Raw genomic sequence first — 25,006 nt, forward strand, 5'->3', positions numbered from 1 at the left:
ATAATTTGATAAAGTTTCAAAGGCTAACATACCTTGCTCAGATTTATTTTCTTTATCATGAGAATTATGCTTCCTACTATCCAACTGAACACCAAACGCACTCCCCAGAGAGGTTGATGTTTTGGGATACGACACTTCCATCACGTTGACATGACAGTTGGTAGGGCAGAAATCACTGCTGTGCAGTGGGGAGATTTTAGATTTGGCCTGTTTAAAGGTGGGCCAGGCTCTATTCTTTAGTACACGAGAAAACTGTAAATTAAAGAAGAAACAAAAAGGAGTTGAACACAGTGATAACGCAAACATTTCACTTCTGTCATCCACAGCAAAATCAAAAGAAAATTAAATGTTAACTGAAACCAGTGAAATAAATTCTAAGTTGTTAGAAATTAAGTCATTATTTTAACACCCACGCATTCTTTTTTTGTTGTTCTTGTTTTTTTGAGGAAGATTGGCCCTGAGCTAACATCTGTTGCCAATCTTCCTCTTTTTTTTTTCTTTTTTCTCCCCAAAGCCCCAGTACATAGTTGTATGTCCTACTTGTAGGTCCTTCTAGTTCCTCTAGGTGGGACATGGCCTCAGCGTGGCTTGATGAGCGATGAGTAGGTCTGCGCCCAGGATCCCAATCGCCAGTTTGCCAAAGTGAAATGCGCGAACTTAACTGCCATGCCACCGGGCCGGCCCCAACCCACACATTCTTAATGAAACAAAGCAATATAGGCAGCAAATACATATGATTCCTTTGAAACTTCGATTGCAAGTTAGATGCCAAAAGAAATGAATTTAAGTGACCAATACCTCTTACTAGGACTCAAACCCACAGACTCCTAGCAGCTGAGAGTCTGCTAGAGAAATCAAATGGGCATCCTAGGACACCAAGGTAAGAACACAATATTTAAAGTGAGGCAAGGTGGCAGAATGGGGTCGCTATCAGGCCAAGAGTGGAAAAAGATGGGATCATTCCAACACTGTCAGAGAGCCAATCCGAGCCTGAGTCTGGGATCAGGTGAGACAGCAGGGCGCGGTGGTGTTGACTCAGAATTACAGGATGGCAGGCAGGAGGACCACTGCACTTCCCACGCTTCCTGCTAATCACTGCTGAGCGCTTGGGTCAGGATCAGCCTGCAGACTGAGGTGGACTCTGCTTTTATTGAGAATAAAGTGAAACTCAAGGCATTTCCACAACTTCCAAGGACAGCCACTCCACTACTTAAGACCTTGCCATCCAAATCCATCTACTCTTGCCACAGTCTATGGAGCCGGCCAAAGTCTGATCCCCTTGCTCCCTGTGCTCCTTCTGGCCTTCATTCAGTTCCTCTCACACACCATCTATGCACTCTAGGTCTTTGTAGAGGCTGTTCAGTGTGCCTAGAATGTTCTTCTTCCCTCACTGCCTAAGCCACTCCTGTGCATTTTCAAGTTCTATGACATCATCAAGAGGCCTTCCCTGAGCCCTAGATTGGGTTCAATTTCCCTGGCTATGTGCTAAGTTACAGCACACTGTAACCCTCCTTATAATTATGAATAATTTTCTTATCTCTACCTCCCTTTGCAGACGGTAAACTCCACGAGAGTAATGCTAATGTCTGTCTTGTGCACCATCAACAGGCGTCTCACAGTTGAACAGGATTGTAATTTCAAAAGGAAAGGACTGAGAGCCACTGGCTACCCATGTTTTACTTCTGTCATCCCACCAACTGATGTGATGCTGGGCAAGTCACTGTCTTTTATCACTCTTAGTAAAATAAGGGGCAGGAATTAAGTGATCTCTATGCTCTGTTCTTGCTTGAAAACTATAAGCAGAGCCTATCTATTTGTAGTAGAGTAGCAATTCTGGCATTGAAAAGGATAAGAATTAAGACTACCACTAGTTACGCACTTTTCTAGGTTAAATTCAAGACTAAAGATGTGATATCAAAAATCACATCTTATAAACATAAGCTCACCATTAGAATATGAACTACCTTATATGTTTATTAAGCTGTGTTTTCAAATCACATGTCACAAGCTATATAGCTCAGCAAAGTGCTAGCACACAGTAGGAATCTAAATGGAACTGGATTGAAATGCAGGAAACTATTAACAAAATTGCTAACAAATTTGATAATAATGTATCCTAAACACTAAAAGAGAGGAAGGCGTTTAGAGAATTCTTGGTCTCTCTCTCTCACTTTACTAATAAAGAAACTGTGACCTGGAGTCTTATCTGAGAAAGACCTAGAAGTTAAGACCAGATGCAACCTTTCAGTCAAAAGTTCTTGTCCACGGTAGCTGCAGGATAAAAAGATAAGCCTCCCACAGCACACACAAAGGGCACAGAAATTGATTTTATATTATGTCACAGCACCCACCATAATAGGCAGTTACGCTTTTCTTGCCTTCTTTCATTTTAACCAGTTATCCACTCATTCAAAAACATGAAGAGAAGCATCTATTCCAGACCCTGTGCTAAATGGTAGAGATACCGCCCTGCCCTCATGAAGTTCATGGTCTAGTAAGGGACACAGCTAAAAACAATATAACATTATTGTTACACATGACAATTATATTATTACAATTATATGTAACATATATGTATAAATATATATACAACCATATGTATATATTTAACAATATATAATAAATACCATAGCCAGATAATTAGAAATTTTGTAAGTGCTAAGAAGGAGGTGAACAGAGTGATGTAATGAAGTGTTCCTTGAGTGATCAGGCAGAGTAGGAGACGATGCCCTTTCCAGGGGACCAGATTCCTACAGCTTTCCAACAGGTATCTTAATACAAATGCCTCTGAACGCAATGTGTTCCCTCTCCACACACACCCAGAAGGGCTGTGTAACCATGTGACTGAACTCTTTCAAAAGAGTGTCAGAGAGGAACCTTCTTTGCTAAGAGCCTCTCTTGGAGAAGAAAGAGCCTTATGAAAGCAGTGTTCTCTTTCATCCTGGGTGCCCCTAAGAGAGGAGGAGGGGGCGGGAGGAACCCACAGTCACAGGTCCCGCAAATGTGCTAGATAAATTTTGAAGATCAAAAATGTGCTCCCAGACAGCATGCCCTGATATTTAATGGTGAGACCTTTCCGTAATGCAAACCTAAAAAGGGAAGGCACAGTTCTTGTATTGACTGTGGTACGGGCATGAGAGCACACTCTGATCGTGCCGTACAGTATTAAATGGCCCTGTAAACATGAACCTGGCATCTTTTTTAGCAGCATCAAATGGAACATTGAGCTCATTAATTTGCTTTGGAGAAGCTCACAAGGAAAGACGAAACAGCTCTTTTCCATAAATAAAAATTGCAGTTTTGCAATAAAGAAATGTACAAGGTTTGGGGGGAAGTGAGTTGGGACAGACAGAGCTTTAGGTCTACTGTGGACATCATAGCCCAGACTTGTTACCACCTTCATTCATTCATCCAACTATTATATACGGAGGGCTCTCTAGACCAGGGACTGTTCTAGGCATGTTGGGAAATAGTGAATGAAACAAAGATTCCCGCCTTCTGGGAGGTTACATTCTAATGAGAAGAGAGGCAAACAATAAACATAAATCTTGAGCAAATCTCGAAGAAAGGGAGAGTTGGGAATGTGGCTATCTGGGAGAGAAGCTTTCCTGGTAGAGGGAACATCCAATGCAAAAGACCCAAGGATGGTGTGTTCAATGAACATCAAGAAGACCAATGTGGCTGGAGCAGAGAGTGAGGGGGAGGGAAAAGGAGACAGGATTAGAGAGACAACGGGTGGAGGGAGGGCACAGATCATGTAGGACCTTGGAGGCCATTGGCAGGATTTAGCTTTTACTGTGATGGAGATTCACAGACATTCAGGACAGACTGTAGGTGGGCAAGGGTGGAAGCAGGAAGACCATTTATGGGAGAGATGACAGTGGCTCACCCTAGGCTGTCAGTAATGGAAGCAGCGAGAAAAGGCTGCATATTTTGAAGGTAGAGCCAAGAGAATGGCATGAGAGAAAGGAGAGTGAAGAATGCATTCAAAGTTTTTAGACTGAGCAATGGGGAGCATGAGACTAATTCTAAGATAGCAAAAACAGCAGACATGACAAACTGTGGAGGGGTGGGATCAGGAATTTATTTTGGACATGTGAAGTCTGAGATATCTATTAGACCCAGATGGAGAGGCCAAATGGGTCAGCAGACTGAATGAGATTACCAGGGGATTGAAAGTGGAGAGAGAAAAGGGGACCAAGTTCTGAGCTCTGGGACTTTGCCACATGAAGAGGTTGGAGAAAAAAGGAGGAACCAGCATAGAATTCTGTGAACGAGCCACCAAGAAAGGACAAAACCAGGCATAGGTGGTGTCACAGAAAATTGCTAGAGAGAGGCACAAGGTGGAAGCTGCATCACATGCTACTAAGACAAGGAATGCAATGACGTCAGGGAAGGAGCTTTGGCAAAATATGGGTCATTGGTGGCCTTAAAAAGAGCCATTTCAGTTACACAGAAGGGACCGGAGCCCAGCTTGAGTGTGTTGAGAATGAAAAGTGAGTGAGACAGCAGGTATAGACAGCAGGTATAGGGAGCTCTTTTCAGGACAGAGATCAAAGTAATGGAACAGAAGGTCGAGAGGAGTATGGGGGTCGAGGGAAATATTTATTTTTTAATATAGATGATATTAAGGAATATTTATATATTGACAGAAATAAGTAATTCTTAGAAACGGGGACTTCAGGTTTTTAATGCATTGGTAGTAAATTCATGAATTATTGACCATGACAACACATTTAAATCCAATTATAGTCACTTGACTCAAGGTCAAAAATAACACAAAGGTAAGCTTTTATTTGGCAGATAATCTCCCATTTCAATTAAGTGTAAAACCCCACTGGCATAGAGCTATAAACATTCTGTATCAGGGCAAGGAGACATGGGAGAAATTTTACCCACAATTTTCCCAATCCATATATCAGTTTTAGGATTATGTGGCATTAATATTTAAAGGTACTTGGAATAGTCAATGTAAGACTTTGATTCCTACATGTAATATTTTTGTGAAAACAGAAACTATCTCTTGAAAGCTTATTAAATATTTATAAGGAGGAAGTATCTCCAATACCCAAAATAAGCCCAATTATGGAATTATTCTAAAACAGAAGAATGAACCTAGAATCAAAAGGGATTCTAAGGATAATTTAGGGTGAGACTATTCCTCCAAACAGTGCATAGTTTTACATCTGGATCACCCACACATCCGGCTCCACAGAGATTAATTAACATGTGTTTATTTAGGATTCATTCAGGTTTCTAGTAAGGTCTGACTTTCTCTCACACATGAGCCAAAAAACATCTGTGGCCTGTACAACTGGCCAGGAAATCAATTATGATCACAGTAGCCTGGCTATAGAAACTGTAGAAATTAACTGCTTTCTATCTTTAAGATCTAAAACTTTTAGAGTCAAAATAAAGGAAAGCCAGCCTCTTTGAGACTTTAGTTTCTATGGATACATTTTATTTTACAGAAAGACGGGTGTTTGAAGCCTTCATCTGGAAGAAATATATGTTGCTAATGATAGTTTAAAAGTAAATATGTAGAAATTAAAAATATATATTCACAAACACTATAGTTTCTGTTCACATGCGTTTGATACACAAATAGAGCTAACCTAACATGACATTTTAAGGCTATCATCTTAGGTATCTAAATTGTGTTCAAATAGAAAAGATTTTTGAAATATTTTCTTGCTAATCTTGTTTAACTAGTGAGAAAGATAGTCAATTATTCTCAATGTTTGTGGTCAAGAAAGGATGAAAAGGATAGCTTTTAAAGCACTTAAGTCCAGATGACTACAAGTTTCTCTTTATTTCTAAATTAAAAACAAAAATAAGGGAGACAGCATTCCATAGGACTGATACCTAGTCTGCTACTCGCCAGCCATGTGACCTTAAGCAAATTCTTAATCTCCCAGAGAAAGAAGGCAGGATAAGAGTAAACAGCATGGCTGTTTCAAGGCTCAAACAACAATAATGTACATACAAGAGCTTTCCATAATTCAGGGATATTATTTTTATCACCTAAAATCACTACCCATTAGCCTGTCCAACTCCGCTTTTAAAAAGGCTTCCCAGGCTCCCAGTTACTCCTGAGGAAATGAAAGACACTTCTCACTCGCCAGGATGATGTTTTTGAGAATTCCCAACATTTAGGGGAAAACCCTGTACCTTATGCTTCAAATCCCCCACAACATACACTCCTCAGTTTATCAACAACCATATTGTTTCTAGAAACCAATGAGCAACACCTTCTCCACCTGCGATAACAATTCATCATAAAGCTGTATATATATTTTCCCTCCTACACCTAGGTTGAACTGATCCTTTTCTCTCCATCCTCAATGCTTCTGCATAAGTCCAAGTCACCACCAATTTGCACTTCTTATAAACAAATCTGATTATTAAGCCACCCCAAAGCATTACTGGGAAAATCAGATTTTGCCAGTTTTCTTTTTTAATTGCATCCAACTCAATCCTCCTTTCTAGTCCAGGCAGTACACCAATTCTTCATCAATAAGATCAGTCTCATTTCTACACCTTTGCTTTCACTTATACTTTTCTTGACTTTAGTGCCATCTCTCCTCCTCTTCACTCTGACAAATTTTTCCAACTCACAGCAGCTAACATATGCTGACTATTCAACCCACAATGATTTCTCCTTTACTGAAATGCTATTGCCCTTCTGGTCAGTGAAATGGATTATGTGTCTCATATCGCTGTATTGGTAAGATTACACAACATATGCAAACTGCAAATATCTCAGGCAATGCCTGACACCTGCAGCAGACTGCTATAAACTGTTGGGTGCTGCATAACTCCAGGGAGCACCATCATATAGAGCAGAGTGTGGAGTGCCAGCATGTTCAACCATTCATGGTGGCATCTCCTAGTAGGTTAAGTAGTTAGCATTATTATTACTTACTTCATGTATTTTGACCTTTCTTCCCAAGTAGATTCTAAGTGTGGGAGGGCAGACACCCTCAAGTAACTGACTTAAGTCCCTACTGCCTACATAAAAGGTATGCATTTACTAAATATTTCCCTAATCTTCCTGCCCCATCCTGCAACAAATTTGCTTTCATGAAAGTGAGTTTTTGACCTAAGCCATTGGCTTTCATTAAAGAGTCCATTAAATATCTGCCACGTAAAACAAATTGCTGCTTCTCTTGTAGGGATGTGTTTACAGGCACTGCCCTGACACTTCCTGGTGTCGCCTCTTTGAAATCCAAGAAAAGCTCTGCTTCTCTTAAGAAACATGTGTATATCACAAGGATGCTGATAAATGTGTAATAGACTGTATTTCCCTTTGCATCCAGGTCATCAGGAATCTGAAGGCGAGATATAATATTCCACTTTAGCAACTAAATAGATTCTTAGGACCTGCTTATCTATCACCCCTTTTCCCTGGTGGTCTATACCATCTATTCTAATAGAGCTTTACCTATAAATTTACCTCCTAATTTTCCTCCAATATTCCTTCTCTCCTCCTTCCTTTTAGTAGTGAAATTCCCTGAGTTTTAGTTGGGCACATGGATTCCCAGTTTGAGACTACATTTCCCAGCCTCCCTCTCACTAATGGGATGTGAACAGGTGTGATGTGTACAACTTCCGGGTCATGCCCTCACAAGAAGGCTCTTTACTCTCCACTTCCTCTTTCCCCTTCTGAGGGCCTATAACTTGGACATGGTGATGGTGAGCCAACTTTGATCTTACAGAAGAGGGCAATATCCTTGGGGAGAGAGCAAAAATGTAGAAAGATCCCTATAAGATCTTCAAGCCTCACCCCATTGGACTCCTGTCAGGTTGGTCTTTCAAGTGAGTGAGAAATAGACTTTCTATCTCATTGAAGCCTGTGTTATCTTGGTCCTTCTTAAAGCAGCTAAATCAATACCCTACCTAAAATACCCTCATCCTAATTTTTTGTTTTTATTTCTAAAATTTACCTTTTTCCACGTATATTTCTTTAAGCTACTTCCACTGCTTCTGTTGTTTGAATGAATGGAGAGGAGAAAGTCGGAAGAAAATTAAAAAAAAGAGAGAGAGAAATGACACACACACACAGTGACAAGTTTGACAACCTGAGTCTGTCTGAACCCGTGTCATACTTTATACAGATCCATCTCTGAAGTAGAATGATTCTCTTTTCAAAATGTGTTCAAAAATTTGCATTTGTTAAGAGCTTTTAAATTTTACTTCAAAGTATTGTCACATCTTATAGAGAAAGGAGAGGTAAAAAGAGAATCTTCTCTTCTTCAGTTCAACAGGGCGTATTCATGGAATCTTCCCCCAACTCAGGTGAACCGAGCTCAGCAATCGTGGGAAGAGGATTAACAGATGTGACAGTTCAGCAGTCATTTTGGATATCATTTTTCTTCATGTGAATGGATTTATAAAAAATTACAATAGCAACAGACATTCACCTTAACAAGCTGAACATGATAGGAAGTGCTTAAAGAAAAACACAGCGATCTCTCTTGCCCTTGTCCCACTCGACCTCAGGTAACCAATGTTGAAGTCCCTTGGGTATTCATTCATGCATTTCCCTATTCTCCCAGGGACATATCTGGACATACATGGGCTTACCTTTTGCTTACTATATCAGAAACATAAAACACATATAGTTAACTTGCATTCATAAAAATAGAGATAAATAATATTTTGTAGTATGGCTGTACCAAATTTTAAGCAACCAGCCTCATTTTGAGGGAAATAATTTAATTAGCTAGTCTCCTATTGATATAAGTAGAAAAAAAAATTAAAATCTACTATAAGATATGTTTTGGAGATCAATTTCTATTAATTCTATCACTAAAATATATATCCCCCAATCCATCTAATTTTCTCTGTCTCCCCACCTGCACCATAGTTCAAGCTTCACCATCACTCACCTGGACTACTGCAATAGCTTCCTATGTCCCTATATACATCCATTCTTGCCCCTTGCAATCCACTAGCACGATCTTTTAAAAACCTAAATCAGATGAAGTCATCCCCCTGTTTAAAAGCTTCCAATTGCTTCTCATTGATGTAAGAAGAAAATCCAAACCCCTCCCAAAGTTTCAAAAGTACAAAGCTCCCACAGCTCCTCACAGTGGTCCCTGCCTCAGCCTCCGACCTCACGGCTGGCCACTCTCCCCCTGCCGCCATGGCCTTCTTTTTGCTGTGTGGCCTCTGTACCAGCTGCTCCTTCTACCTGGATGCTTCCCCTCCAATTTAAATGAAGAGTTGTACTTGTCATTGAGATACAAGCTTTCTCAAAGAGGCCTTCTCTAGACACCCCATCTCAAGTCACCACTCTGCACTTCCCACCCTATCTCCCTATTTTGATTTCCTCATAACTCTTTTCAACATTTGATTTTCCCCTTTTGTAGAGATTTATTTACTCCTTTGCTGTTTCCCCCACTCAAATGTAAGCACCATGAGAGGAAAGATCTCTCTGTGCTGCCATATTCCTGGTACCAAGAACAGTGCTTGGCACATAAAAGGTGATCAGTGAGTATGTCAAATGAATGAACCAATCAATCAATTTAAAACGTTCAATCAATTAACGAACAATCAATCAATTTAAAACGTTCTGTGTACTTTCTGATTGAGGGCTCTGTTTCCTCTGTTGAGAGAAAAGGGGAAGAAGAACTGTAGCGTAATTTAAAACTTTGACTTCAGAATTTAGGTGGCCTTGGTTCAAATCCCAACTTTATCTTTCGCTAAGAAGTAATTTAATTCTTTAGCCCTCAGTATTATAATCGGAAAAAATATTCGGAATAATGACTTAGCTTACAGGTTTGCAAAGATCAAATGAGGTAATGGATATAAAGGCATTTAAAAAACTCTAACATGTTATATAAATGTTATTATTTCAATAAACTGGTACATATATAAATAATGAAAATATCAAGAATTGAATTAAATTTCACATTTAAATAATAATTACATGCAAAATATATACATAAAACTTTTACCTTTTTATAACTGGATATTCTCTGACATATATGCTCAATTTTTTCACTGCAAACGGCACTGAATTTACTCTGAAGGTCAGTAGGAATCACTTCATTTAAAGAGTTAAGGCTGGTGCAGTTTTGTACAAAGTGATCATCACTTTTAGCCAGGGCTTCAAGAATCTGTAGTGATACACACACACACACACACACACACACACACACACACACACACAGGAGAACAAGAAAATAAAACCTTCCAAATTAGCCAAATAAAATTTTCACAATTCCAAAACATAGGTTGACTTTCCCCAGTGTGCTTCTTTTAGCTGCCTGGGATTTCTACATTCAGTGAGAGCCTGGCAGTGAAGTGATGGACTTGTGTGTTTGGCATCTCATGTTTTGTCTTCTGCTGGCTATAAAAGGTTGCCTGAGGGAGGTGAGCGGACTTCAAAGGCTCCCTGCGGATGAATCAGTACACTCTGATGTGGGAACACATTGCCTGTATTTTAATCAGAGTTACTCAGAACATTTTTTTTTCTCAACTTGGTAGTAGAATAACAAAAACTAAAAAAAACAACAACAATGGAATAGGATCCTTACTTGCTACTGAGAGCGCCGTACAGAGAGTGCACTTAACAAATGTTTGCTGAAGGAATGAATAAATGAGTTCTCTTGCTAAAGTAAAAATCAATGTTACTTGCATTGTCTGAGCTTTATCTGATAAAAGCATCAGATAAAAGTATCCATATGATGTATTCAATTAGTAAATCTTTTTGGCTATTTGAATCAATCGTAAGGCAGCATCTGCGTGTGTGTGTGTGTGTGTGTGTGCGCGTGTATACACACCAGGGATCACTGAGAATTTCCAATGAACTGAGAACTATTCACGTCTCACATTCATATGTAGCGTTTATGACTGTTCAAAGATCACAAGGGTTGACTACAGCCTTACCTGACATTTTCATGATACTGTGTGAGATAGAATGTATAGATGCTATGTTTATTTGAGCTTCCTCACCATCTCCACTTCCCTGTCTTTCAGAATATGGAGCGTGAGTTTTTTGTTTAACCACTAGGCTATAAATGAAGGGCTCACTTTATCATCAGCAGTGTGATCTTGGTTAAATTTCTTAATTTCTTTGACTCTCTTGTCTTCATGTGTAAAATGAAAATATTTGCAGTATTAACTTATACAGTTGTCATACACAAAATAATCCATGTAATTTTTCAAATTTAAAATAGCTAGAAAATGAGAAAATATAATTATAATAACCTCATCCCAAACTCTTACAGGGAACCCCCTACTAGTATAATATAGTTGCAAAGGGGCTGCATTTTGAAAATATAGATTCTATATCAATAGATACATATAGTGGTATAATGTCAACAGAATGATGGAATTTTTTAAAAGTCAACTTTCAGAATAGAAAACAAAAACATAAAATAATTACTTTTGAAATAGTGTGTTTGGATTTCTATATTATTTTCTCCCACTAAAATTTTAAAAAATACATGCTATAAATACTAATCTGTATCAACATGTTTGAAACAAGAACTAACATGAAGAAATAAAGGCAGTGAACCTATATGTCATAATATGTCATATTTCTCACTTGTAATACCTGAATCTTCACAGGGTGATCTAAAAGCAGATGAAACACTAAAGCTCAGACCCACGGAGGATCCAACAAGAGTCTGACGGATTTACCTTGTGGAAGGATCATGAAAAGCAAGCACAGGGTCGACCCTTACTCACCAAGAGTTTTATCCATTTGGATGAAGACCCCCTTCCTCCCTCCCAATCTTGCTTTCGTCTAAGGACTAAGGATGATATCCTTCGCAATTAAGAATTATATAAATGTCTGAGGATCTATTCATAAACTGATCTCTAAGCTTCGTGAAATTTTAGGAAATAAGCACGAGACTTGCAGAATTTGAAATTTCTTAAAATGTATTTCACAACTTCAAATACTCATCAGAGGATTATGTACATTAAAAAAAGCACCCCCTGTCATGAAAACCATCTGAACACAGAGAAGCCTTTGCCAAATCAACTAACACTCTCCTGGGCAAGAGTCCCAGCTAACTCAACACTGCTCCAAAAGAAATCAATAAAAAGCAAGTCTGCACACACTGAGCAATGGGGAAAGAAAGAAAAAGCAGTTGAATGAGCTGACAGCTGAAACATATACAGCTACTTACACTTTTTAAAGTGGGGGCGGACGAGGGTTTCGGTGGCACTATTTAGAAGAAAATCCCTCGTTTTCCCAGGATCACTCATACCTTGGCAGTGAGGCTGAAGAAACCTTTGGGCTCGATCATCTTCTCCACCACATTGCACTTGATCCCAGCTGTGCTGTCGTACTCATACACAACACCGTACTCCAGGTGGACATTGTCCACTGTCAGACTCACGTGCTCCTTCTTCCCGTCGATAATGGCCATGGTGTTGAACTTGTCAATGACCTCTGGAATAAGACCAATTTTAATTCAGCAAATTCAGGAAGGGTTTGTTAGTCTCTTCAAACAATTTCAGTCTCTTTGAATAACTTTTAAAGAGTTCTTGAACAAATGGCTAAATCTGATGTGCTAAATGAAGCATCTACTCTTAACATTTTAAAAAATAAGAACATTTAAAGAAATGCTTGAGTGATCCAAATCTCACCACTCTAACATGACTAGTCTTATCTTTGCACATCCATTTTGACCGATGGACCATATGTACACCTATTTATACCAGTATAAACATTATACATACAATTGTATACTTTTTCATCAAAAGCATACATGACAAAGTCAGGGTTCCTAAAACTGCCTCAAACATTGGATGAATATTGTCTCAAAGCAGAAAAAAATACACAAAGCCATACTGAAGAAGCAGAAAGGAGAAGCAATAATCATTTTTTCAGCAGAGAGGGTGCCTGAATTTTCCCAAACAGCATCTTCTGGAGATAGCTCACTGAGAAAATTTGTCATTGCTCACTATAATAACTGTTCCACCTGGAATGTCTTCCTATAGGTTTCCGGCCTACAATCAGTCAGCTGGTGAAAAAACACCTAAAATCTCAAGTAGGAAACTGCTGAGAAACCTAACAGTAAATATTAAATAAGCAAAAATTGAATATTAGTTTCCTTAAAACAGTTAAGTCCTAGAATAGCAGGAACAGTAAAAATAAAATAGGCAAAAGCAGAATAATGGTTAAAATAATTAAGTCCTAGAATAGCTAGAAACCAATTTCCAGAGCATCTCATCAACTCACTCTACCTTTCTTTGTGGCACCAATGATGATTAGCAAAAACTAACTCTAAATGAGGAATAAAAGCCTATGGATAAGGTCCTGAGATTTGTCCTGATTTAAATAAACAAAAGAGTTGATTTATCATAACAACCTTGCCACTCAAAAGTGGCTGAAATATTTCTGATATTGTCCATGATCTTAGTGGCTCCTGCCAAGCAGCCTTCCAGGAATGGAGGAAAAACAGCTTTTCCTAAGTACCCCCAAATGATCAGTGTGTACAGGGAATTCTCCAGCTGTGCTGGTTTGGAAGAACCTAATAGTACAATAAAAATCTCCAGAGACATCCACCAATAATATGAGTGGAAAGATACCAGGAAAATGTAAGAGAGGATTCAAGGACTTCTGTGAAAATGTTTGGGAACAATAATTCAAGGTATTTGTCAAATGCAAACATAAATGTAATTGCCTCAGTCCCTTCACCCTTGGCAAAGAAGCCACTGGATACAGCAATCTGCTGGTTTGCTTCACTGAGAAAACAGAAATGATATGAGTCCTTACCAGAAGATCTCTCTCTTTCTCTCATCTTCACATTATTAGTTTGCCTCTTTCATTACTGTCAATGTTAGAATGCAGTAAAGTTACTTGAATCAACAAAGTATTTTCAAAGGAATTATGGACCCTCTAAACTAGGGCTTCTCAAATTTTAATGTGCATACAAGTCAGATCTTGCTAAGATGGAGATTCTGATTTGGTAGATCTGGGGTAGGGCTGAGACTCTGCAGCTCAATCTTGCTCCAAGTGATGCTGCTGCTGACCTGTGATCCACACGGGAGTTGGAAGGTCTACACAATACTTAAACTCAAAACAAGGAAACACACTATAACTTGGATTTGAATCCTCATTCTACCACTTACTAGCTTGTGCAAGTTTCTTAACCTACAGAGGCCTCGATTTCTTCTCCCATAAAATGAGGATGATGATAATCACATCTTTACGAGATTTTCTTTTCTGATTACCTTATGAGATAATCCATGTAAAACACTTAATAAAGTGCCTCATAAAGCATAGTAGCTATTACATGTTAGCTACTAGCTATTATTACTTATGTACTTGACATGACATCTATTTGGTGATCATGACTTAAGAAAGTGGCTTGAACACATAATATTTTCAATGATTGGCACAGACACATGGAAAAAGAATACTATAAGCAAATGAGGAGAAAAAGAAGGAACCCACCTTCTACTTTGCAGTCAAAAGCATCCCCTGCCTCTTCTCCAGGGGGCTTGGAACTAGACTTTTGAAGGTCTTCTTGAGCACTCTCAATGCTATTATAAACCCATTGTATGGAATCTTGCTGGAAATGAAGGGGGAAAGAAACCTCAGAGGTATTACTGCTTCCTAAAATGCACATCCATTTCATAAACCTGCTTCAGAAGGAGAGTTGATAATCTTACTTATTCTTCTAGTTTGTTTAAAAATAATAAAATTTGAAAGAAAAAGAAAATCAACATCAGAAACTAATAGAAAGTCAATGGCAATTATATTGTTTAACAAATTGACTTTTTAAAGCTCAAAATTTTATCTTCCAAAGGATATGTTCTTAAATAAGATGTATTTCCCAAATGTCTTATTTAAACGCCTCAAGTATTTCTTAAAATAAATTATATATTACATTTTTAAATAGATGTTAGATGGACAGCTTTCTGAAGAATCAATCATCTATAATTGTACAAACCATTTAAATGCTCTCCTAATAGTTACATATATTTTAATACATTTAATGCTTTTTTGAATCAAAGCAATGAGAAATTGGAAGAATATCTTTCATCTCATTGGGTTCCCAAGTGGTGTAACTGTCTTTTAATCCTTCCATGTCATAAGTCATCTTATATTTTAATTGAAATAGCAGTTCCAGTCTTAATTAGATAAATAGGAGAGATGAAATGGCTACCAAGTAAATACTTCCAGGGTTGCATTACTTTAAAATTTATACTTTTCCTAGATAAGATGATAAATCAAATTGCACTACTAAAGTGTAATAGAATCTGTATTATTCATTTTTCTCTTGCATTAACTTCACAGTTGTGTTTAATTATTATATTGCTATACATCATTAAAATGCTAGTTAACATTTGATCATTCAAATACATCTTGGTAACCTGCTGTGGCCTCCAATGAACCACATCCCCCAGTATCCACATCTTTGTGTAGCTCCTTCCCATACTGACCCTGGGCTTGGTCATGTGACTTTATTTTTCCAAAGAGACATTAGCAAGCATGATGTAAGGAGAGACTTGATCGCCTGTAATAGTCCCTCTTGAAATCCAGACAACACATAGAAAGGAAAATCCTGCTAGAGACTGGAAAGGAAGGCCATATGAAGGGGCTCTGGAGGATGACCTGCCACATGGAGCAAGAGGCCACCAGGACTGGAATGGAGGCGCCCAGTCAGGCCCCAGCAGAATGCAGCCGTGTCAGTGACCTTGCAGAAACCAACATCCAGTCAAGCCGTAGAATCAAGAGAAATAATCAATCACGGTTATTTTACACCACTAAGGTTTGGGATGGTGTGTTTTGTGGCTATGGATACCCGATAGAGCATGTTATTCACTTAGTGAATTTTTCTGTCCATTTATTGCTTTTCTTAATCATTTCACTGATCAACACCTCTCCAAGAAGGCAGGCAAAAAAATGAAAAGTAATGAAACTCCAATCAATTTGGCTACTTATTAAAATTCTGATAGAAGGGGAAAAGTTTGATAATTTCAGAAGTCTTTTTAAAAAATTCATTAATACAGTTCAACAAATATGTATTAAACTATCAACCAGAATAACCCACGAGTCTATGTGTGAATTCCAATTTGTTATGCTGGTTTGAACTCATTAGAAAGCAAAACTGATCAGCTATTTTCTGTAGGTTCAGCATTTTGCAGGATGTCATTCATGGTCTATGAGAAAATAAAGATTTATCTTTCTGGTTTGGACACAAAGTCATATTCTCAAATCCAGAAAGAATACACCACCATGCATGAAAGAAAAAATACAAAGGCTCTCCTTTAAAGTTCATTTTGCATTTAGTTGATTAATTTGATAGAATTTTCTATTACAGTCCAATACTCACTTGTACCTCATGAGATAATAAGTTTTGCTTATGAATTAGGATTCTAATTTTATTTTTGTATGGCGCTTGAAATTTGAATCAGAGGATAGTGCTTAAAATTTTAAGTAATGGCAAGTACATTTTGATATTTTCTTTTAAGAGCTAAATCTAGTTACCTAAATAAATGTATCCAAAAATCAGTCACAGACCCTATAAAGCCCACAATTTTTTCTTTTTCACAGAAGTCTTATAATAAACAGGGTAAGCATTTATAATTCATACATACAGACGTAGACACACAGTGACCATTATATATCTTAAAGCCATCACAAGGGTCAAGGAAACAGTTCAAACTTTTGGCTTTCAATTTGATAAACAGCTAATTGAAAACTCTTATCACAATGAAAAAGAAAATACCCCAGAGTACTTTTTAAACAAGTGATCATACTGTAACAATAAAATAAGCATAATCGATTATAACTAATTATGCAGATAAAACAATCATTATCAGATTTACAATGCTGTGCTTAAATGTGAACCTAGAAGTGGAAACCACAGACATCTCTGGCACTACCCAATGTTGTCCCCTAGGCTTTCTATGCAAGTTTGCAATTAGATCCAGATAAGCTGACAGGCAGTTTACCTTCATGGGTCTCCTGTATTTCCTGCAGGCTGTGACATGCGCGATAACACTGGCATGCGTCTCTTTGCTGACGTTGATTCCGTTGACTTTGATAATGCACTGTCCAGGGTGAAGACCAGCTGCGGCGGCCACAGTTCCTTTAAATACAAATGAGAAAATTGCCAAAAACTGATGTTAGGAATAAGAGTTATTTTTACCACATCTACAATAAGGAAAGCAATTTTAAAACACAATAAAGATCTCATTAGTATGTTCTTGATAAATTTGGTTCTGATAGCAATGCCCGCTCAAAATTTTTCTACTTTTTAACTGTAGCCATTCAAACTGTGATTAACAGAATATTTTCTCACCTCCCTAAGAAATGGTTTGAAGAGATATTGTAAAGTGACCTTTATAATGCTAATCAGTTATTTTCCCTCTCAAATGTCTAGTCAATCTGATTTTCTAACTATGCATACATAATGGCAAAATGAGAAAGCCAGAAACATATGCCTTATTTATCTCTCTTTAGTCTACAAAATCTCTAAATATTAAAGTAGTATTCAGTTTCATTTTTTAAAATGCCAACATTTAAAGGAAACTCTTAAGGAAAAAAATCAAGTCAATTAACAAGTACAAATGGACTGGGTTTGCTAAGAAAAATAAGAGTTCAGAGCATGTACAAAGAGTTAGGAACCAGAGAATTTGTGGAAAATAAAATTAATCAGATAACATCAACTGTCCATCATTTATTTGCATAGATGTAGATTTCAATACCAAAGTGACATATCCTAACCAGTGAATTAAGATTTTCAGAACCTTCCAACCATTATTTGATATTCTCAGCAAATCAACATTTCCAAGCACCATTAATAAATACAATGAATGTAATTAATACAGATGATTGTAAAACTTATACTAAGTATGTTAGAAGAGCCTTCCTTTGTAAGCAATTTCTCCCATGAAGCAATTATTAAACATCTTCAAGAATATAATTCATACTCAAGAAGACAATATACGTTTTCTTCTCACTAAAATTCACTCCCAGAAATATTAAGTGTTTTTCTGGATTCAACTGAGTCTTGAGAGAGGGAAGGACACTCCTAGCAGAAAGAACAGCCTGAAACAAGGCACTGAGTCAAGACATAACTTGGACATTTGGGAACATACAAGCAGTTGGTGTGAGCTCAGAATAAGAGCAGGTGAAAGAGACACTGGCGAGTGGGCAGAGCCAGGTTATGCAGGCCTTGTATGCTTTGCGTGAAGTCCTAAGCGTCTGAACCTTACTGTGTAAGGAAGAGGAAAAACACTTAAGAATTTTAAGCAGAGCAAGCAGTGACTTAAGCAGTGACATGATCCCCCCAAACAGAGGATGGATCATTGGAGTTTAAGTCAAAAGTCAAAATCACACCAAGCATCTACTGCAATTTCCCAGGCTGGAACTAAGGTAGCATTAGTTACAAAGGGGAGAATGAGATCAAGTGTTTGATATTTGATGACAGAGTTTATGGAGAGGCTAGAGTACCCAGGATCACTCCTGTGTGTTTGGATTCAGCGGCTGAGTAGATGGAGCCATTTAAATAAACAGAGAAAACAGAAGGTGAAGCAGCTTCGGAGAAGAGATGAAAAGTTCAACTGGGGATAACACTGAGTTTAAGGTGCCAAAGGGGCATTTAGGTGGAGATGTTTAATAAACAATTAGATCTAGGCTACAGAACTCAAGAAAGAGAGCTGGACTGGAGATAGAGATTTAGAAATCTCCAGCAAAGAGGATCAATAAGATTGCTTATGGAGAGCAAGAAGGCCGAGAAGAGAAGAGGACACCCACAGTTAAGAGGTCAATAGATGAAGGGAGCTAGCAGAGGACGGAGTAGGAGAAACATCTGAAAAGTGCCATCTCAGAAATCGAGAGATGACACTTTAAGCAAACAGGAGAAGTCAGTTTAAACAAAAGCCACAGAAAGCTCCAATAAGACAAGGATTATCAATGTCCACTGTATTTTCCAGTGAAGTCCATGATAACTCTTAAAAGACAGACTTTGGAGACATGGGTGGGAGGTGAGAGGAAATATCTATAGCATTGTGCTAAAATTCAAATAGGAAGTGAGGAAAGGCAGGCAAAAATACAGGCCAGCATTTCAGGAAGTCTGGCCATGAAAAAATAAAAGTTATTAGAGCATTGTTCTAGAGCTGAGCTTCTCAACCTTTGACGTGCATACAAATCACCTGGGGATCTCGTTAAAAATGCAGATTTTGACTCAGTATGTATGGGTGGGGCCTGGAATTCTGCATTTCTAACCAGCTCCCAGGTGATGCCAATGCTATAGGTCTGTGAACCACATTTTGGGTAGCAAGGATCTAGAGGGGAAAACAAGAAAGAAGGAAAGGTTTTGTGTTTACCGTTCTAGTTTAAGATGATTTTGTTTATTTTAATGGGAAAGAACTGAACATGTTTATAGCCTATACTATCATGATCCAATGAAGAGAAAAGGTTGAAAATTCTGGATATCTGACAGCATAATATTCTAGAGGAGGTATCTGAAGGGATGGGATCCAGAACATTTTTAGAGAGATTAACCTTGAACTCCAGAAAGAAAAAACGACCTTTTCCTTTGGGATGGGAGAAAAGTTGGTGATGGTGATACAGCCAGCAATACGTGTGCAGAAAAGGGTGTGGACTCTGAGGGCTTCATATCTGGTAGCCTAAATTTGTTTGTGAGGTGAAAAAGGAAATTCACCCTGGGAGACAGGAGGCAATTATGAGGAGAAAAAGAGGAAGATCCAAAGACTTAGAGGTTCCAAATGAATGCAAAAACAATCTGAGAATAGCCACGTGGTAAGAGACGAAAATAGGAGACTGTAGTCAGACATTGGCATATCGGAATTGTAGATTTCGAAGGCGAAATTCCAGTTATTGATATACTCCATTGTGTGGCCACTGGAAAGGGACGAAGAAGAAAAATGGGAAAGAAAGTTTCTTTTTCTTACGGCAAAATTACGGTGCAAAAAGAAAGCACATAATAATATCTTTTCATTTAATATACATCTAAAAGTAAAAACACATGAGCATTTCTGCCTTTTTCTCTTTAGCAGCAAAAGGCATTGTAACCAGACTTAGACCAACCCTACCACTAAGCCCAAAGACAGAACCTGCTCTTTAAATGGTACTGTTACAGGAAAGAGGTACAACTACCCCAGGTTTTCAGTTATTTCATAGGACTGATAATGTGACTTATTCCTTTTTGGTTTAGAGAAAATAAAGAAGATATCTGATGTATCAAATATCCCATTTCAGTATGAAATGTATTCCACTTCAGTTTTATAATACTAGTGAGTTATTGGAAAGATTTTAAATGTCTATTAATCTCTATGTTTTAGAAATTGGAGTGAAGTTTTTGAAATAAGATTCATTTTTATCATACATACACTAATGAAAGAAATTTTACAACCTAATAAAGGCCTGGCTAGTATATTTTAGATACATTTGATTTTGATAGCAATGCCCACTCGAAATTTTCCAGTCTAACATTTGGGTGATCACACTAAGATGCTTTACATTTTACATTTCTTAGTAATGAAACGTGTGTCCCTTGTTAAGATAAACTCATAGCCTTGTATGCTTACAGAGACACTTCTTATTATAGTGGCCAGTTATTTACTATGTTTAGCAATGAAGGATCTAACATTATTCCCTTAAGTCATTACTAGTACTAGTATAAAATTTAAAAATACATAGGATAACAAGAGATATCAAAGGCTGATTTGCCTATCAAACAAAAAGAGAATAAAATATAAACCTAAGTTTTTAGTCACTAAAATTACTTAATTTAAAATTCACTTTATGGTTTATAAAATGCATGGTTTATACGAATACCTGAAGTAATCATACAGCAACTGGTTCTAAAGCACACAGATCATTCTTTTTTTTTTTTTAACGATTTCATTTATTTATTTTTTCCCTCCCAAAGCCCCAGTAGATAGTTGTAGGTCATAGCTGCACATCCTTCTAGTTGCTGTACGTGGGACGCGGCCTCAGCATGGCCGGAGAAGCGGTACATCGGTGCACGCCAGGGATCCGAACCCGGGCCGCCAGCAGTGGAGCGCGCGCACTTAACCGCTAAGCCACGGGGCCGGCCCCACAGATTATTCTTAAACCTGAAAACTCACATCTTTGAATTACTGACAAAAATATAATTATTTGCCATCAGAGAAAAATAAAAATAGACAACCTTAAATTCATTATATCCTTTGGCTAAACTAAAGCATGCAGAAAAGTGAGATTGGGAGGCATCGTTCTCCTATAAATTGTTAACAATGATAGATATGCCTTACAATTTTTAAGACTTTTTAAAATATTGTTTTAGGAATGGACTACCATTGAGCTAATACAGTAAAAACACGATTGAGAAAATTCACAACAACATGATCATGTACATTTTAAACACATTCTTGTTCAGCAAGGACTAAGCAGATGTGCTGGCAAGCTGTTTACCAGGCAGGATGAATTTCTCACCTCTTCCCACTGCATGCACAACCGATGGGCCGTACCCTCGGATCTGGAATCCAAGTCCCTCAGCTGAATCTGGGATTTTCACTGTCCTAAAATCGATCAGAAAATAAGGTAAGATGATTTTAAAATGCCGCAGTGGGGGGGCTGGCCCAGTGGCGTTGTGGTTAAGTTCGTGTGCTTTGCTTCGGCAGCCCGGGGTTCACAGGTTCAGATCCTGGGCATGGACCTATGCACTGCTTATCAAGCCATGCTGTGGCGGTGTCCCACGTATAAAGTAGGGGAAGATGGGCACAGATGTTAGCCCAGGGCCAATCTTCCTCAGCAAAAAGTGGAGGGTTGGCAACAGATGTTAGCTCAGGGCTAATCTTCCTCAAACACACATAAAAAAATGCCACAATTGGTTTAAACAATAGTTGCCCACACCTTTATTCATTCTTTTAATAAATACATATGGAAGGTCTACTACTGTGTGAAACACGCTGGGCTAGACACCTTTGCAGGAGACAAACAGTGCACGTCCTCACAAAGGCGCACAGCAGGCACGCAATGCAGAGTCCCTCAGTTGAACACAATCATTGTGTAGTGTATCCTGAATAAGGAACAGGCTCTGGGGTCAGACAAACCCAGCTGTGAGTCCTCATTTAGTCACTTCATAGGTGGATAACTTAGATGAACTCCTTAGCTTCTCTAAGCCTGAGATTCCCCAGAAAGATGATGACATTAAAACTTACTTAGCAGGGTGTTAGTGGAGATTAAAAAAAGAGACCTTTGGTAAACTGCTCTGCATCGTGCTATGAACTATGGAGGTACTTAATAAAATGGAAGCTTCTCTCCTTACTGTACGGTTGTTACAAAGGAGACATCAGTACATGGTGAAATCTCTTCATTAAAATTAATATTGAAAAACACAGAGTTAACCCATTTCTACCTGTTGGGAACTTCAGCACAGAACAACAACAAAAAGCTAGTTATAAAGAACAGATCTTTCAAACGCTACATCAAAATAATTTAAGAATATGCTTAATTTTAGTATTTATTCAGTGAAATTCTAAGAGAATAATACATCAAAAGGTAAACTTGAATAAGAAAAGAAATATTTTCAATGAGTCCACATGGAAAAGATGAATCGATGGAGAACTTGAGTAAACTGTCATGGCAAAACAGTGAGGGAAGTCCAATTTGGCACTAACAAATGAGCTCCTCCACAGAAGGAAGCCAGAAATCAGATAGCAACAATGAACGGCAGAGAACACGATACAAGATGGAACATCATAACAATAAAAATGAGTATAATAAATTGCAGTGGAGAGCAAAGACAAATGAATACAATGCAATAAATTCTGATGGATAGCCCTTGATACCCAAGAAACAAAAGTGTTTCCAAAAGATAATGAATTCATGATGAAATAAATGTTGGCAGCACTTCAAGGGCACGTTAGACAGAGTCTGAAGTTAGGTACAGCAGCATTTATTCAAAGTTTATGAAATAGCTGTTGAAGCAGCTCGAGCAAAACTGTGCCTAGAACACTTGAGAAGCTATGTATTGCATTTAGGCCAGAAGGCAGAGGCTGGCACTGAAATCTAAAATATAACCTAGGCGAGCACTCCGGCATTCTGTGATAGAAATGCAAATTGGCTGTTCTAGGGAAACCTGAAATCATTACTATAAATTAGATTATATATTATGAAGTGATCTGCATATTGGCGGGACAGAGGTCACAGAACTAATCTATCCTCTATCCTTAATTAAACACTTTTTGGTGTATAAGGTTGTATCTGCTTCCTTTAAATAGCACTTTGTTACTAGTGTCTGTCAAAGATACACTGGAAGGGAAAAGGGAATAAATACATTTTATGAGCATGAAACAAAAAATAGAGGGAGCTCATGCTTCTATATATTATGAATGAGAGTTCACTTTTGCTGAAATAACTTACAGCCTTCAGACCACGGTGAATTATTGTTGCTTTCAGATTGTGAGGAATTCACAGTGGCCTCTCAACTCTTTCTGAGCAAGGTCTTCTATCCTTCTAATATTTCTATGGAAGATTGACCCTACTCTCATCTTCAAGAAGATTATTATATTTTTCTCACAACTTGTACAAAACCCCACGAGATGCATTTTGGTCATAATATTGTGACTCTCTTCAAAAAGTGATTTTTGGAAAACAGGTTTGCCTGCTGGGACCACTGTACCATCTATTAAAGGAAGAATCAAATTTATACAAGAAGAATGCTCTATTTCCTATAGAAAATAAGTGCACTAAATTATCTGCTACAAAGCCTTTTGAAAAATTCCTTGATGGTATCAAGTGTAAAATATAGCTAGATTCAAAACAAAAATTCTGTTGTATTTACCTCTCATATTTTTGCCTTTTTCCCCCTAAACAGGGTACTAAATAAATTATAAGTAGCTATTGTAAGAAAATATAAGAAAGTGATTTATAGGAATCATACATTAGAATAAGCAAATAAGGAAAGGTTATAGATTTCAAACAAATTAAAAATAAAAAGGAAAAAGATGAGTACTCCATCCTCAAAACAGTTTTGAAATAAAATGTAAAACATGCTCTTGATGTGATAAAGAAGCAATGAAAAAAATGAAATGAGAGAACAGATAAGCATCATAGATACCATCACTGGAGCACAGACTATGTGCTGAACACGTCACTACGTTCTTTATAAACCTAGATTTATTTCATGCTTTTAGCAGCTCCGTGACATAGGCACTCATTTTTTTTATGGATAAGGATACTGAAGCAACACAACTGGCAAGCAAGTGGTGGAAGAGAGGCTTGAACCTGGACCAGAAATATCAAGTTCCAGATACTGTACAAAAAACACTGAGGGAGGAGTCAGAAGATCCAGGTTCCAACCCTACTCATCAAGCAACTAATTCTAGGACTGAAGATTTGCCCCTATCTATTGAGTTTTGAAGTTGATGACTTCAGAGTCCTCTATCTGCTGAAATATCTATGATCAGTGAACCAGTATTGGCAGGGTTCAATCAGGGGGCGAGAGGCCGTGCGGAAGGCCTTTATGTTTACTAATGACTGCTTTGGAATACTACTCTCTTATTTCTTCCTAGTCTGTCCTATTCCCTTTTAAATGTCCTCAAAGTGTCCAGAGGTAGGCAACTAGGTTAGCACTCTCCTAGATAGGGTTGGATAAAGGGGGAGTAATGGATTATAATTAGGTTTAGAGAGAAGACATTGTTATGGTCATTTGCTGCCCTCTAGCCCAAAGTCTTCCTAAATTAGTAACTGTAATGAGTCACACTCATTCCTTCAGACCCCTTGGTAAGCTGTTGGTAGAAGCTAAAGCGCCTACTTTCATGACAACACTGCAGAATCTAGCCCATCACACTGCACTTCAACTCCTAAGACAAATAGTGCACCCAGGTATTGCTGAATACACATTTTAGGGTAGAGAAGAATACTATACTATATATACTTGGAATATTTTCCTAAGTAGTTAAATCCTTTTGTTTTTGAAGTGGCAACCTTCATTTATCTTAAAATTAATAAAGTTGCTTATCACTATTGATAAATAATATAATTAAATTTTAAACAATAATTTTGATATAATCA

General features: G+C 37.9%; 1 protein-coding gene across 3 annotated transcripts in view; it reads right to left on the minus strand.

Moving 5' to 3' along the window:
* The window catches only part of PREX2 (phosphatidylinositol-3,4,5-trisphosphate dependent Rac exchange factor 2), a 284,540-nt gene that overhangs the window by 114,934 nt on the left and 144,600 nt on the right, over nucleotides 1-25,006 (minus strand). For all 3 annotated transcript variants that reach the window (XM_087420479.1, XM_004436261.3, XM_087420480.1), the window contains 6 exons: nucleotides 21,422-21,507; nucleotides 16,930-17,066; nucleotides 14,423-14,540; nucleotides 12,228-12,412; nucleotides 9,963-10,124; nucleotides 33-252 (listed from right to left, as the gene is read on the minus strand). In XM_087420479.1, coding sequence (XP_087276605.1) covers nucleotides 33-252; nucleotides 9,963-10,124; nucleotides 12,228-12,412; nucleotides 14,423-14,540; nucleotides 16,930-17,066; nucleotides 21,422-21,507 — 908 coding nt within the window. The remainder of the gene's footprint in view (nucleotides 1-32; nucleotides 253-9,962; nucleotides 10,125-12,227; nucleotides 12,413-14,422; nucleotides 14,541-16,929; nucleotides 17,067-21,421; nucleotides 21,508-25,006) is intronic.

The sequence above is a fragment of the Ceratotherium simum genome, chromosome 31, assembly GCF_057802395.1.
Source record: "Ceratotherium simum simum isolate JZ-2026a chromosome 31, ASM5780239v1, whole genome shotgun sequence".
Taxonomy (NCBI): Eukaryota; Metazoa; Chordata; class Mammalia; order Perissodactyla; family Rhinocerotidae; genus Ceratotherium; species Ceratotherium simum.